This window comes from Anser anser (assembly GCF_964211835.1).
Source record: "Anser anser genome assembly, chromosome: 9".
Classification (NCBI taxonomy): domain Eukaryota; kingdom Metazoa; phylum Chordata; class Aves; order Anseriformes; family Anatidae; genus Anser; species Anser anser.
Window position 1 is genome coordinate 6704500 of NC_139729.1, and position 16909 is coordinate 6721408.

General features: G+C 40.0%; 2 protein-coding genes across 11 annotated transcripts in view; one reads left to right on the forward strand and one right to left on the reverse strand.

The window, feature by feature from the left end:
• The window catches only part of LOC310903913 (guanylate cyclase soluble subunit beta-2-like), a 22589-nt gene continuing 5680 nt past the window's right edge, over positions 1-16909 (reverse strand). For 4 of the 10 annotated variants that reach the window (XM_083847972.1, XM_083847973.1, XM_083847970.1 and 1 more), the window contains 11 exons: positions 16462-16565; positions 14078-14294; positions 9744-10064; positions 8863-9011; positions 6905-7051; positions 6468-6622; positions 4734-4948; positions 4523-4645; positions 3105-3234; positions 2200-2268; positions 1-1330 (listed from right to left, as the gene is read on the reverse strand). In XM_083847972.1, coding sequence (XP_083704098.1) covers positions 1309-1330; positions 2200-2268; positions 3105-3234; positions 4523-4645; positions 4734-4948; positions 6468-6622; positions 6905-7051; positions 8863-9011; positions 9744-10064; positions 14078-14294; positions 16462-16565 — 1652 coding nt within the window. In that variant the 3' untranslated portion in view covers positions 1-1308. Of the gene's footprint in view, positions 1331-2199; positions 2269-3092; positions 3688-4522; positions 4646-4733; positions 4949-6467; positions 6623-6904; positions 7052-8862; positions 9012-9743; positions 10065-14077; positions 14295-16461; positions 16566-16909 lie in introns of those variants that run through there. The other 6 variants (XM_083847976.1, XM_083847974.1, XM_083847977.1 and 3 more) reach the window with 5 other exon arrangements.
• Positions 9902-16909, forward strand: part of LOC310903919 (uncharacterized protein) — a 27333-nt gene continuing 20325 nt past the window's right edge. Inside the window, exon 1 of the mRNA XM_083847992.1 lies at positions 9902-10013. The gene's annotated coding sequence lies outside the window, so the exon portion shown is untranslated. The remainder of the gene's footprint in view (positions 10014-16909) is intronic.

Genomic DNA, 16909 nt, shown 5'->3' on the forward strand with positions numbered 1-16909 from the left:
TCAGTTTCACCGCTATTTTATTTGTGAATTTTATTTCCAGCATGGGTCCATACAGAGTTGCATTTTGATTTTGTAAGTGTTTAATCAAGGACACCCAGCAAATGAGGGTACAGTTTGGAAAGTTTGCTAATTTATGAAAGCACTGACAGGGAAATGCTTTTTAAATGTTTTAATGAAAGCTTTATTGTCAGAAACTAGACACGTGTTAAGTACCTAAATCCAGTTGATTTCACTTACCAAAGTAACAACAAATATCTTTGAAAATCTGGCCCCTAAACTTTTAAGGCACCCAAGTGCTTTTGAAACTTCATGCATTAAAACCAGATTTAATGGGATTTGGCAATCCATAGATTCTAGACAGCTTTCAAAAATCTCAGCTTTTAAATTCTCTAAGCCTCAGCATCCATGAAGTGGCAGTGGGAAATTCTGTTCTCTCACCTTTTTTGTGTCAATTTAATGTAGGTAAGTCACTGCAATGAAAACTGTATTCACACGTTCTAGCTTCTGACAATGTTAACTGTAGTGTGCTGATTCTGATGTCACAAAAATGCATAACTGTGCATGGTCAAGAAATTAAACTCACTTTACATTTATTAGAGCTGTAATGATCTTAACAATTTTTTGTATATTTGTAAGAAAAAAGAACAAGAAAAGGTGGGAGGAAAAAGAGGGAAATGAATCAAAGTAGTCACTGAAAAATGGCAGTCAGTATATTAATGGAAAAAAATACTTCTGAATGGTATTTTTGCATTATTTCAGTCTTTAGCAGTACCTACAGATCTAGAAACACAGGATGATGTACAGGCACATTAATTTTTAAAAGCAGGTGTTCAGATTTGACCCAGCTCCACATCTCCAGCAGAGCAGCAGAAGACCAGATGCAGCAGAGGCCACAGAGAAACCACTGAGCACATCAATTTTATTGAAGTACAGCATAAAGTATCTTACCATGGCACACTTACTGGCAATTAACACATTCCAATATTAAATATTCATAGATTGGTCAGTGCGAAAAGGGCAGGTATAAGCAAAGCTAGATTTGGGCAGAGAGATGCAGGCAGCAATTAAGCCATGGTCCTTTTCTTTCTTCCTCCCATAAAGAATTCATTAAAGGTCAGAAGGGCCCTGGCCTTCTTGCAAGAGGTTCCCTCCTGCATTAGCACCGGCCTCTAGGAGATGTTCCCTCCTGTGTAACCCTTGTGCTTGGGGCTAAGTGGCTTTATATATCCATAGCAAGTCCAGATAAACACCAAGTCCACCACTGCCATTTGTTAAATGACATGTTCTCCATTTCATCAGCATGACTAGTCAAGAGTAGTAAAACGCGTCTCTAGGTTGGAGGCAAAAAAATCTTGTCAGAGTAAATTCTCAAGTTAAATCAGTGGGACAGCAGCAATTTAACTGTTATGGCAGATTCACCGTGAGTGAGAGAGAAGTTGGGTATTACCTTTCTTTAGAAAAGACTTTTTAAAACTATGGTCACAACACAGAAGTGCAAAACTGTGAGCACTGGAAGGTGCTCCATGTTGGGGGGAGTTACTAAGGTGAAATTTAGATGTGTGTCTGAGGGTAGCACACAAGCACGTCATTGGCAAAACCAATTTAACAATAATAATGCTCAGACGCATCTTCACCCTACAGCTGATACAACCCTCCCCAAAATAATGAGCAATGTCTAGACAGCAAAATCCTTCTAAATAAATAAATAAATAAATCCTGCCAGTCATAAAATTGCACTCTTCCAGACTGGTGCTGTCCTGTTTTGTTGTTGAAAGTGCTAATGTTAAAGGGTGCATCTGTATTTACATTTTAGTCAGTGTCAGGAGACATCCCTAGTCATACTTAACTGTACTTTGTTTCAAATTGTAGAGTGGTCTCAAAGTGCATGAACGGATCCCTGCTGCATGACACGAAGCCAGAAGATGCACTTATAAGGTGCTCCAAAAGCTAAAAGGTATTCAGTGTGTGGGACCACATGAGCAAGCCCTCTGAAATACCTGATGTGTGGATGTCAGCACTGACAGCTTCACTCTACACATCTACCTCAATTGGTCTGCATTACTCGCTAGCATAGACAGAACCACAGAGCACCCAGCCAAAACAGCTCCTGTCTCGTGGGTTTAAAAAGAAAATCTAGCTAGGTGAAATTTCATCTTGTTAATACTGTAGAGAGGAGGCAATTCCTTTCATCAGTCTTACCTCTCCATCTGGTGTTTAAAGGGCTTCACTCTTGCCACTGACACGGGGGTGGAAATGTGATGCTCCAGACTGTAACAGAGGAGTAACGTTATCATCTTCTCCAGTGAGTTCTTGCTCAAAGTTCATATGGGTCTCATGTTTGCGTACTTAAGACAATGAATCTACACCCAAAGATAATAAATCAGTGTGCAGGGTGCATCGCATATCAAAGTCACCCAAAACTCAGCACATTCATCTACTCCATGTTCCACTTAAAGGAAGGAGAGGACAATTTATGATGTGCCGGATTTCCACAATCTTCTTATCTACTGTATTTTTGCTCCTGCATGTTACACCCTTGACAGCTGAACTTCAATTTTTTCTCTACCGGTTCTGATTAGGTGCACTCTAAGAATATATCAGCATGGAAGTGATTCAGCGAGGGAGCCTCTGACACCAGGTAAATGATGTTGATCTTTAACAGTTATTTTCAGTGATGTTAGCAGCATTAATTTCAGCATTGACACGCTCCCTCTGTAGTTCTCAAACTTTATTTTTGTTTATCTGGAGTGAGACCATGGGAAATAAACTTGAAACTCATCTGAAGGTCTCAGATAGTTCACGGGCCTCGAACAAGCCTTCAGCATTGTGATGAATTTGATGCTACGTAATTCCACTACGTGCATTTCCTTCTCAGATCTTCTAAGTACAGCGTGGACAGCTGGTTTAAAGATTGCAGATTATTTTGTGCTTTTTTTTACTGTTATGTGCTATAAAGTAGACAATATTGTCTCTTCAGGATGGAAAAATACAGGTTGTATTAGATGCAGAAATCTATTCTGCACTTTTACTGCACAATGCCTCAACCCAACAAAAGACCTGTTAAGAGATTAAATTGTCGTCATAGTAGATCAAATTCTGCTGACCTTACACAGGGAAGATATTGGTTGTGCTGAAGTCTAGACAGATGGTCACTTCGGGGAATGTTGCTTTTTTTGCAAGTGCTCACTTGAGTAGGAATATTTCTAGTTGTATGAGTCACCTCTTTCTCGATTGCTGCATGAGATACCAAACAGTGGTTTTTACATAGGGATACTCAAAGACACAGCAGAAGCTGAAAAATACATCTTCAAAGTCTCTTGTGGTGGTTTCATTCTCCACTGAGAATATTATATGGCATGTGTAGATTGATTAAAAAAATATATATCCTTCATTCTTTTTGCTGACAACTGTGATGAAATCTTTTTTTTTTTTTAAACAAAATCATGTGGTACTTGATATACAAAATCAGTCCCACAACAGGAAAATGCAGTAAATCATAAGAAAAATGCTCTGTTTCATGTATAAAGTAAGAAACTTAGAGTAGATTGCAAAAATTGGAGCGAACATTTCTAATCTGTGGCTCTTCGGTAGCTGGTTTGGCTCTTTCCCTGTTTGGATGACAAGGAGCATCATCTGAATGCTGGTTGCCATGGAGACTTCCATAGCTTTTTGAATCATAAGTTTTGCCTGTAAAGAAACACTCCTTCAGTGTGAGATTTTAATGACCACAGAGGTTTCTGTTTGTCTGCACATCACATATTAGATTAACTACCATCTCTAAGCAGGTGGGAAGGGAGTAAAATATTTTCCAGTAATCAATGACAACATTTTTAGTCTGTACAAAATCTGCAAATGATGCAAATAGAACTACAAGACTTGCTGCTTTAGATTAGCCTGTTATGGCATTAAATCCATCATCTCTTTCTCAGTATCAGCTACTTCAGATGAGAATGAGCTTTGATTGTAGAACATGGGCATGGCAATAAATCATTCTAAACCCCGCAGGAGACTGGCTTGAGAATTGATAAGCTGCGTAGCTAGTGAGGTCTCTCCCTCTCTCGGGCTTGAATTGATAAGGGCTTCCCTATAACTTCATTAAAAAAAGGCAGCTTTTCTAGGAAAAGATGCATATATGAACAGTTGGGTCTATCCATGCGAAAAGTTTTCTAACAGTTATCAGTTCTGTTTGCATTATCAGAAAGACGCTGAAGTCTGACAGCTATGTCAGCTTCTTTCTCCCTAGTGCACGAGTAACACCTCAGTTTGTTCTGAAGGTGAATTTGTTTGGCCCTAAGTTATGTGCAGAATGGTTAGTTTAACCAACATGGATATACTGGGGGTTGGAGTTGGATGATCTTTAAGGTCCCTTCCAACCTGAGCCATTCTATAATTCTACTGCCATGAATTTCTGGCTTGAATAAAACCATTATTATTCAGAAGAAGAATATGATGAAGCTGCAAGATTAAGCCTCAGTTACTCTCTAATTCTGTTGCCTTTTCTAAATGGTAACTAAATAGCTACCTGTTAAATCTGCATTTTTTGCTTGATTTCTTCTTTTGAGACTGTTTTGTGCATCTGTGGGACCATCAATATACTTCATTGCAATGGCTGTGGTCTGGTCCTTCTCTTGCTGAGTCTGATTAACTAAAAAAAGAACAGAAAGGGATATTTAAGTGAGTTGTATTAACATTTGTTTCTTTAAGAAGAGAGAGATACATCAAGTTGACTCTACCTGTCTGATGAGAACTTGGTGCTGTTTCAGTCCTGCCTTCTTGAAAGGACTGAACAGATGCATGGCCAGAATCTAAGTCTTTTACTGGCCTCCCCATAATTTCATTCTCAGTTGCAGCTTTATTTCTAACGAGGAAATATGTGTGCATTTTCCCTTTGCCTTTCACTTCTATTTCTCCTCTTTCAGTCATCTCAAAATTCTTGTATTTTAGGCATCTAAAATATCAGAAGCAAAATGACACATGAAAATTCAGGACTAGCAAAAAATGGCACTGATGTTTCGGAAGAGCTATTATAATTTAAGCAATCAAATCACGACCATTTGGGGAAAAAAAATGAAAAAAACATGATATTGACCATGAACCATGGAGATAATTTGTTCCAACTGTTTATTCAAGCCTAATTTGCTTTTATAGCTTTATACATACAGCCTTACAAAAATTAGTGGATCACATAGACAAATACTTCGGGATGGTGGAATGTTCTTTCTGACCAGTAGATAGAAATTAAGAACTGAGGCAGCCAATATCAGTTAGACAGAACTATGTCTCATCATTCAATGAGAGAAGGCAATCAGGTCTGTCAAGTGTGATTTACCCTCAGTAAATCCATACTGGCTATTCCCAATCACCTGCTTTGACCAAAAATGTCTTTCAAGAGGACTTGATTTGCACTGTGGCTGACATGAGGCTGTCTAACCTACAGTTCCCCAGAGTGACCTCTTCGCTGTTTTTGGAGATGGGTATAATATCTGGCTTTCTTTGGTTGCTAGGGTGTTGATCCTCACAGCCTTTCAAAGATGACAGTCAGCAGCACTGTAATGCATCGCCCAGCTTTCTCTTTGCCCTTGGATGCATCATAATCTGCTCCCATAGACTTCTGTGGACTGAGACTTCTCAAAAAATTCTTGATCTGATCCTCTTCCAATACTGGTACTTCACCTACTCCTTGAACCCCGACCCTGGGTGCAGGGGCCTTAAAGACCTCATTAGTGAAGACTTGGGCAAAAGAGGCCTATTGTAACTCAGATTTGATTTGGGGCACTGTCACCAAATCACCTGCCACAGCAGGTTCACATCTTCAGTTATACTCTTCTGTTAATGTAGCACCAGGAGCTCCTCTTACTGCCTTTGAACGTGCTTTGCTCATTTCAAGGCTAGTTGAGCTCTGGCTTTCCTAATACCATTCCCAGTTTTTCTACTCCTCCTTTGTAGCTTACCTTCACTTCCACCTCTTGCATGCACATGTTACGCGTACACAAAATTATTGAAAATGTTATATTCAATTTTTACCAACAAAAGCTTTGGGAAACTAAATTCCTCCCTGCATGAATAGGATAGTGGTTTATACAGTTTATCCTTAGTAGGTGCAAATAAAACTGCTTTGCCACAAATTATTATACTCAATAAGAGAAATTCAAAATTTTGTTTTGCAGGATGTAAAATTAAATGATCTGTCTTTCTATTATTGACATATTATTGCTACTTCCAAATAAGCTATCACTTTTTTTCATCTTTTTTACTCTCTAGGATCAAGACTTTCAAACTTCTGTCTCCATATATATGGACACTTGAAATAATCAGAACAAAATTCTTTGCGAGCAGTGATTTTTCTTTATAAGCTGCATAAATCAGTGACAAAAGACAGCATCATCTACATCTGAAAGCTGCAGCTGTTCAAGGCAGTGTTTTTAGCGCAGCTTTTAAGAGGAAAAGTTTTCATCATAGCTACTCACTGATAGGTACTGGAGCTTAGATGAATTTTACTTGGGACACCGTGACTCTCCATCCGGGAAGCTATATTCACTGTATCTCCAAATAAGCAGTAACGAGGCATCTTTTCTCCAACAACTCCAGCCAACACAGGACCTGTATGGATCCCAACTCTAATCTTTACAAAGACATAAAACACCCCCCAAAAATGTCATTTAACATTTAGCATCTTTCTTAATGCTCTCCAGACACCTAAAAGTTCATCTTAACACAACAGCGGACACCATTAAAATACCAAATATCCACAGGGAGAGGCTCTTGGTGAAAAATATGCCCATGTGGGCCTTGCCCAAAGTCACAGTAAAGTTAAAAGAAGCTCTTTGATGTCCCACTGTAATACTTTAACCAGAAGCCCAACCCAAGAATCAGACACATTTGCATCTTTTTGTTAACAACTTACTTGGATTGGATTTCCAGAAACTGGGTTCTGTACTCCTTTAGCTGCTATTACCATCCCCAAGGCAAAGTTAGCAATCCGCTCAGCGTGAGTGGATACAGGCACAGGAACCCCACCTACGACCATATAGGCATCTCCAATTGTCTCCACCTTTAATTGAGAAGGACAAGTATGTGAGTATACCACATACCTTGTTCGGGTAACTTGCTTTGCTATTTGGGACTCTCCTTACCTGCACCATATCCCTCTTCCTTCTCAAAGATTCATTCCTTGACTCCAGACTAAAAATTTCAGTGTGTTTTGTCTCTGCTTACTTGACCCATTTAAGATAACAGTGTGAGAGACCCTAAGGAGTAAGAGATGCCGTGCAAGTGTCAAACTGCCTTGCCTTCCACCTAACCAGGGCAGGCCTACACGCAAAGAACTATTCCCAAGTACAGACTCCTGAGCCAGGAGGTTATCTGATAGCTGAATGCCGTTAATTAGCTCTAATTCACAATTGGTTTTAACGGTGTATTCCTTTTTTTAAAAGTCATAATAAATCAAGTGAGTCTATTCACTGGTGATTATTATGAAGTGGTTCAAATGAAATTAAGACACCTACAGTTTCCAATGGCAGGATGTCAGAGAATGCAGAGTGTGAACCAAGCAGTTTGTCAATATCCCTCCTTACAACCGAATGTTTTCCCACAACATGCTGCAGCCTGTGAGACAAATTCTGAAGTGTTAGTCCTACTACATGCACCCAGTCTCCTTGAAATGCCTGTTATGGCACCTGAGAAACACTTCAGTGCATGTCCCCATACCAGAGATTTTGCTGGGAACAGAGCAGGCCCTTTGGAAACAGAGAATTCTCAAATGTTTAAAATCCATTGTAAAAGACTGTTACACAGCCAGGAAATTTTCTAAACTGCTCTTATGAGACTTCACTGTTGCATTCACCATCAGCAAGTAAGAAATTAGATTAAATTAGATTAATTGGATTTCTTAATAATGAGCACCAATAGGAGAGCAGGAACGTAATTTCATCGTTGGGCTTGTTCATTAACATAATGACTTAAAACAGTTCAGTATATTAGTCCTGAAAAATGTGTTCCTGTACAAATCTTCTGCTGAAGACCCACAGTAATACCCGTAATCATCTCTAACAAATTAAAAATAACTGTAAAAAGCTACTAATGCAAATAGATATGTTAATTATTTTTAGGCTGTGGCAGGAGATTTAATTTAAGAAGATTTATTCATAAATTCAGACATTTATAAGCTTGGGCCAAGTTTCTTTGATTGATTTCAATATTTCATTTCTTTCTCAAATGCCTGAAATAGTTATCTTGTTCTCCCTCTCTGTACCTAGTTACCTCCTTCAATATTAATGGGAGTTATATACAGGCATCAAAAGGAGATTATTATAGTGACAGATAATTTACTCAAGATGTATGATTTGGAATATGATGCTAATCTATCCTAAAATCTGTGGGCCATATCCTGCTTGCTTCAATTATTGAAAACAGTTTCCTTGCCAAGGCAGAAATTCTTCTGATTTCCCAGTACAAATTATTGCAGGATGAACTGCATGTCTTGCCTGAGTAAGGAATGAATGAGATTTGGATTCCACCCTTTACTATTTCTGCCTTCCTAAATATTTAATGTGCTAGGGACAGACAGAAAATTAGGATCAGCTCTTCGGCTGCTCAAATCTAGGTAGCTCTGGAGTTGTTAATAATGCTCTATCATATGTCTGCCAGGGCTCTGATCCTTCCAGCACAGTTTGGAGACAATACAGGCATTGCAGTCGAGATCTAGTTGATGCTCTTTGGGGTCAGAAGGAGGTATACACCATTGCCTAAGATCTCCATGAGTAAAAAATCAAAGCCTAGCTGTTATCTGGGTGTTGTTTGTGAGGTTATCTCCCACTAAAGACAATAATATACTGACCTGTTTTACAACAGGTCAACACATACCTTGTACACATCGTGCACTGTGGTCAGTCTGTCAAATTGCAGGTACATTGTATTTAACATGAGAACTATCTGAATAGGCTCACATTGGGCACAAATGTTGGTAAAGGTCACAACATCACTGAACAGTATGGTGCACTCCTTGAACTCTCCTGTGAGCAGAAAAAACAGTTGTAAGTATTTGTAATGGCTGGACAATCACAACATCTGTTTAAGACTTGTTTGCAACGACTTCTTTCTAGTCATTGTTTTAAGACATAAGACTATTCAGTTGTAATATATGTGTCCGGATATGAAAGATGCTGATATAGGAATATTTCAAATATAAGAACCATAGTGCATCTCGAACAATTCATACATCTGAATATGTTTCTGTCCACCTACATTCAGGACATACTTAGCACTTTACCCCTAACTTCATATGTGTGCTTACTAAAGGGAAGTTGAGCATGTTCTCACTTGCTATCCTTAAGAAAAATTTGAATAATGATGACTCTAGGATTATAGATACACTAGAGGAATTAGGAAAAATTTCCAGTAAACATCAATTTCTTTATTGCTTTCATTTTTGAGCTCTCATTTCCCTGTGTACCCCTGTCAACAACAAAAGCTCAGTTTCTTGTTGAAACACCAAATTCTGCCACCTGAATGGGCAGCTGCTAACACCTTTAATCTCCTAGGGAACGGTTCTGGCAAACAGCTTCCAAATCTCTGTTATTATCAAGATTAAGGGGCTGTGGTCCTCCTATCTACTACCCACGAGTTTCACTAAGTAGAGAATCTACTCCACAACAATGACAACAGGGTTGTGACAGTGCCCAGTCTCTATCACCATCATGCCTGGTGCATGAGTCACGCATCATGAATGAATACTGTTCATTCACCTGCCTCAACTCGCTTCCCTTCTTTCAGCTGGTTGGCCACGTGCTGAGGGAGCATGGCATAGAGCAGAGCTTCAGTCTTTTTCTTCTCTTCTTCCAGGTGCTTTGACAGTATTCGCAGTTCTTCCTTCTTCCTCTCCAGCTGGTTAGAGAGCTCCATCTCTGCCAGTCGCTGCTGATTGAGAAGAATCAAATCCCTGGTCACGTCATGAGGTGCAATGTCTGCAATATGCATCTGTCGTTCCTCTAGCTCGTGCAAAGTGCGAAGCAAAGGTGAGCAGAGATAGAGCATGCACTGCAGGGACTCCATCCAGATCATCTGGCCTGTTTAAAACAAGTGTTGGTAAGAGTGTTCATCAACCTGGACTTTCATGTGATGTTCGGTATTACTGATATTATTAGGAGATGATTTCTAAGGACAGTGACATTTTGTAGGGTCTGGGTCATTACAGGTATGAATGTTTCTTGGAATTAGAGATGGGTTTATTTTGATGAGGTGCACTAGGTAAATAGAAAGAGTTCAGGACCCAGAAAGCAGTCACTCACTACAACCGCTAAGCAGAACCTAACCAAGTTTCAGGTCCTTCCTCTTTGATAGGAACCACAGGGTTCAAAACATTTTTCCCTTTCTCTGCTTCTCCTCCTTGAATCGCTCCTGAAGCCAATGAGTCAGCATTGTACACAGGGAAACTGAGACTCAAAATGATTAAGTGAAACATTTAAAGTTAAACTTCAGAGTGGGTAAAATGTGGCCCCAGTAAAGTCAATTAAGTTTTCCTATCAGAAGCTGGAGCTTTCAGTCACTATGCTCACATAAATAAGTAGGTACAAAAATGCCTGACAGGTAGAATTAAGTTTTAGAGGAGGATTGGGTTTTTGTTTGCTTTGTTGAGATTTGGTTACAGGTTTGGGTTTTTGTTGTTGTTTTGTGTTTGCTTATTTTAAACCTGACTGGATAAAATGAAGTAGAATTTTTACCTGTGGCTAAAGTCCCTTGTTTTGTTAACAGCACTTTTTTCAAGGTCCCCCTGAACTCTTAATGTTTTCTGAATCTCAGGAATACCAGATTTGACACTCATCACGTAAAGGTGAAAGAAGAGAAGGGAAAATTAGGTCATATTATATAGTACAAAGGAGCAAAATCGAGGTCATAGAATACTTAAAGCAAGTGTTGTTACAGTTAATTACATGAAGCTGAATCATTCCATACTCATCCCTCTCAATAAAAATAGAGCAAATAAAATCTCTTTGTTGCTACAACAATTTCAACTGGTAAACTCTTACATAACATAAGAGAGGGGAAAAAAAAAGACAAATCAATCTGTAAATGTCACTACTACAAAAAAAAAGTAATAAAATCAAAGCACAGTTAATTTATTTTTATCCATATTTGAAACCCAGCCAGTACGAAATAACTCCCCTCGGAGGTATAAATTAAGAATTTAATAATGTATTCACATTTTAGGACTCAAAATGCATGGAATCACAAGGGAAGACATCTTTTCCTCCAGCTGTGGAAATTTTATCAGAAATTTATCTTTAAGCACTTCCTTCTTCCCCTGCCCCTTCCCTCCCCTTTGCCTGACAGATCTGGAACTGTGTGCTGGCAGGAGCGCTGTGTTTTGTGGTGTATTGCTGGAATGCTCGCCCAGTGTTTTAATTATTCTCTTTATGTGCCAAACATGTAATCCAAGATCTGTGAACTGGTATTGCCTGTGCTAGCTGGCTGGGTTTAAAATGTTGTTCCAAGTACAAAGAAGTAATTTCTTTATCAAAGAAAATTCTTAGCAATGCAAAGTGATTCCATTTCAGGTGGATATGCTGATTTGCAGAGCTACGGGGAGGTGAGACCTAGACAGTTAGTTTTACACAGCTCACTGTATTGCCATGCTGGGCCTGGTGGCAGCAATACCAGAAGCTGACTCTGAGGGCTGGCATTGTGTCCCTTCCACCTTCCACAGGTCCACGGAGAAACTGAAGGCCTTAGTTAAGCACTGGGGAGATTCACAGAAAAACTGGCTGTGAATCCCAACCAAAACCGAGAGTGACAATACAACCATTCTGCTGAGGTTGCCCCAGAATAAATGCTTAAATTACTACTTCTGACCTCTGCAAAGAAAAATACTTAGGGCAGCATCATGGGGGAAACTCTCATAGCTATTATGGGAAATCACCATGACTGGGTGTCTCTCTGAAGTGCCTGTAAAACGGGAGGAACTAGTGGTCTGTGTGCAGTTACAGGGTTACCATGTCTTTGGGATCAGAGACTTGGTCGGATAGTTCTGGAGGACTGCAAAGGATGAACACAGACTCTTTAGGATGGACGGGCAGGCTAGGTGGGAGAGGTGCCTTTCATGTGAAAAAGTAAGGGGAGTGCATGGAGCTCTGCCTATGGTTGGGTGATGAGCCAGTGCATAGATAAGAATTAGAGGACAGACCAATGTGGGTGACATTGTGATGACAGACACCCTGCTCAGGAAGAAAAAGTAGGCGAGACCTTCCTAAAACAAGTGGAAGAAGCTTCATGTCCACAGGCCCTGGTCCTCATGGAGGACTTAAAATTACTTTGATAACTGCTAGAAGGACAACACAAAAAGGTACAAGCAATCCAGGAGGTTTCTGGACTAAGTAAACTTTCTGACACAGGTGACTGATGAACCAACAAGGGGAGGTGCTCTGCTGGACCCAACACTTACAAACAGGGTGGAACTACAGATGTGAAACCTGAGGGCAGCTTTGGCTGCAGTAACCATGACGTGGTGGAGTGCAGGCTCCTAGGAGGAACAAACAAGGCAAAAAACAAGATCATGAGACTGTACTTTGGCCTCTTCAGGAATCTGCTTGGAAGAATTGCATGGGATACAGTCCTGGAAAGAAGAAGGGTTCAGAAGAGCTGGTTGATTTCTAAGGATCTCCTCCTCCAAGCTCAGGAATGGTGAATCCTGATGTGCAGATGATGTAAGTCAAGCAAATGTGGCAGGGGCCTGCATGGATGAACAATGATCTCTTGACTAAATTAAAACCAATACAAGAGGTGAAGTTGGGAGAAAGAGGGTTAAAAAAGCCAAAGCACATCTGCAGTTGCATCTGCTAAGGATGCTGAGGATCAAGGATAAAAAGAAGAGCTTCTATATCAGCAGCAAAAGGAAGAGTAGAGAAAACATGGACCTGTTGCTGAACTGGGCAAGGAAACTGCTGAAAATGGACATGGAAAAGTCCAAGGTACTCAGTGTCTTCTCTGCTTCACTCTTTGCTGGTAAGAATTATCCTTCAGGAATTCCATGCCTCTGAGAGCAGTGGGGAAGTCTGGAATAATGAAGACTTATCCGTGGCACAGTAGGTTAGCAAATATTTAAAAAATTGGACATACTGAAGTCCATGGGACCTGATGTAATGCATTCAGGGGTGTGGAGGGAGGTAGCCACCATCATTATGAGGCCACTTTTGATAGGTTTGAGGGGCCATGGTAACTGGGGGATATTCTCGAGGGTTGGAAGAAAGTAAATGTTACTTCAAGTAGTAAAGGATGGAGGACCCAGGAAGACTTATAGCAACTATCACATGAAAAGAAGCTAAGAGAGCTGGGGTTGTTCAGCCTATAGAAGACGAGCTTCAGGGGGAGCTTATCAATAAGCATAAACACCTGATGGGAGGAAGTGAAAAAGACTATTTTCAGTGGTATTCAATGGAAGGACAAGAGACAACGGCTGCTAATTGAAATGCGGGAATTTCATTTAAACATAGGAAAAAAGTTGTTTTGTTTTGTTTTGTTTTTACTGTAAGGGTGGTCAAACGCTGAAATGGGTTGCTGGGTGAGGCTGTGGGGTCTTCGTCCTTGAACATATTCAAAACCCAACTAGACATGGTACTGAGCAACCTGTTCTAGTTGACCCTGCTGTGAAGGAGGATAGACTGGGTAATCTCCAGAGGTCTCTCCCAAACTCAGCTGGAGTTGAGTCAATTCTTTGATTCTGAGAACGGCCAAGACTAGAGGTAGTTCAGAAAATGATCTAATCCTACCTTGGCCTTGTCCCTGTTGCCAGGAAACCTGCAAAGATACATGTTTTGCAGCAAAACAGTCTTTCCAAGCCTTTCAAATGGGAACACTACCATTATTTCTAACTGAAAGCCTTCAAATTCTGGTGAAGTAATAGCAGAATTTGTCTACAAGCATCTTGAAGTACTATTTCTGTAAACAGAGTCATCTAATCCTCTCCTCACTGCAAAACAAGACTATTTATATGTGAAGCTGGGAGTCCATAGAAAGGCATTAGTTCAACTCCAGCAATATTCTTCATTTAATATGAACATTTATGCTACTGAAAACAGTGAAGTACCTCTAAGCTCTAGCATTGGCCGTTGTTTCCATGACTCTGGCATCATCTCTCTCCTAGTCTGGAAAACAAATTGGCTGTTGATAAATTTCTGAATGCTAGAGATGGTGAAGGGTACTTCTGGGTGAACGATACTGAAATACTGATCCAAGCAGATGCCCATGGTCTGAAGGCCAGGTACAATCTTTTGAATGCTCACCCCAGCTTGCTTCACTCTGAGCTTAAAAAGAAAATATGGACAACGGGTTATAATCCATATCCTGTTTGGCTTCAGGCTAAGCTTCAGCTGATCATTGTTTATACAAGTATATGTACCCAGCCTTGCTATACTACATAGATTATTTCTGAGCGAAGTTTCTATCTTATTAGCATATTGCTGCAAAGCTCTGAATGCGTTTTCTTCGTAGCAAGGCAGCCCACAGAAAGGCGTTATTATCCAAATGCTCTTCAGTATCAATTGTTAAAAACGACCCCCCTCCCCCCCGGTGTCTGCTCTCATTATTGCTTGTATTTGTGTAGGCCTAATGTAATTGTGTTGATTCCAGCACACTTAAGCATACCACTGAGGGAAGGAGAAGCAAGTGCATTGTTTCATGGCAATATACTGTAGGGCGATAATGCATGGAGTAATTTTCAGTATACTTGCTAGCGTTCTGGAGAAAAAAGTGTTTCAGACTTAGGAGGATCTTTCACTCTTTTCCATCCTCTCACTGCTCCCTAAGGAGCATCAACGTTATAGTAACTTTGCAGAAAAGTATGGGGAATTTGTATTGTGATTCAGGGCTCTCTTCCTCATTTGGCAAGTGTCAGATCATACAAAAATATATATATATAGTTTATTATTTATGCTGTAGCCTCGGACTACCTAGGGGACAGAAAGAAGAGAGAGGAGACTATAGTTTCTTTCCTTCTTTCCCCAACTACTAACAGCAGTAGCAGTTCATTGGGATGAGTGGTGGCACGTGATGTAAGAGAACCCCCACAGCTCCCTGGCCCTGCTTCTCCAGCCACGTGGCAGCTGCAGGAAGCCCTAATTTCCCATGGCTGTTATGAACATCTAGCTTTGTATGGGAATGTTCAAGAGGGATGTCTCTAATACTTTTTTAAATTTAAAACTAAACAGGTATACTTTTATATGTATTGTATATACAGATATACACACGATGTAACATACATGTATATATGAAGATAAAACATCTCAGCCTTGTATGTAGCTGCAAGAGAGAAATAGATACCAGCACGCGTCCTGCATTCTAAAAAGAAAATAACTGTGGTACAAAATGTCTTGGCAACTTTTAGTTTTCTAAAGGATGGTTACCTTCTTATTTCTTCTTTTAACCATTACTATATAAGGTTTCAGTCATTCTCGTTTAGCCTGATGACCATATATGATAGCTTAACTCCTAAAGAAATGCCCGCTCTGCCATCATTGCTTGTCATCAGGGTTATTGAAGTTCTGACACAGCTACCAATAATGGCTACAGGACTTGCCTTTTTTCTACACCAGGATTTTTATCAAATTATGCTGACTGGCTGTCTTAAAAGGCTAACCTTTGGCTAACATAGACAGTGACACGCCCTCTATCAGCATGATGCCAGAACATGGTTCTGAGTGGCTGCATTCAGCTATCTTCTGCAGGCCCATTCTAAATTTCTCCTTTCTTTGCTCCTCTGTTAAGCTAATATATTCTGTGCAACACTGAGAGCAAGAGGTATTGTAGCTTGTTGGGGACCCAGGCTATTTGGAAACTAGCCACAGAGCAGTCCCTGCAAAGGGAAACGCAATTCCACTGCTGTAGAGAATGTGTGTGTATAGGAGAGGAGAGCTGAATTGGAAACTGAAGACATTTTTGGGTTCAGTTCCTACTAGATGAGACTGCGTGCTGCTTGATTTAGTAGGTTTCTGGGTTTTCTTAATGTGGAGTTTTAGAAAGCACATAGAACCTCAGATGCAATCAAAGCCTTACAAGCTTTCGGATAGATTGTTAACTGGGAGAAGTGTGACTAGCTGTAAGTACAAAGCCAGTTTAAAGGATGGGTCATGTCTCTCACATATCCAAGGACAGGAAAGATGCCAGAAACTTCAGAAAATTCTGTTCTGTGTTTGGTAGACTGTTGCAATATACCTTGGTAGCATATTTGCAACTGTTTCATATGTGGGAATCTCAATGAAGTCAAAGGAGATTCCTATTTGAAATGATCAAGATTCTGTTACTATGAGCGACTTTTATTTCGTATCTTTATAAAAAGCAATTCTGTAAATGCTACAAATGAACGTGCACTGCATAAAGAGCAAACACAGAGATGAACTGTAGGACAGTCACAACAGAAGAAAACAACTATATGCTTTTGACAAATTAAATGCCCTTACTATATGGTTGTCCTACCTCTTTGTCAAAGACCATATGAAAAGGAAGCCCATTGCAAAATGTTTTTGTGTCAATCCAGAGACTCTTGGGATAAACAGGGTCAAATCCTCTCAGGAGTTTACCTGTAGCAAGATAAATGTATTGTTTTTAATCAGGTTACACCTCATAAAACCATTCAGCATTACTTTCTAGCATTCAGTAAGATAGGACTCTGTATCATAATGAGTTAAGACAAAGTAAACCGTGTGTGGATCCAGAAATATACGTACATCTGTGCTGAATGCTGTGCAGTTTAATACACAGCTGATTAGCAACTAATCTGAGTTGGCCAAATTTAAAACTTAACCACATAGAAAACGCAGAGCACTAAATGCATGAAATTATGTGGAAACAGTAGGACTAGATGAGCGACTGTAGATATTGCTGCTCTGTGAATCTACAGATGTCACAGCAACATAACACAAAT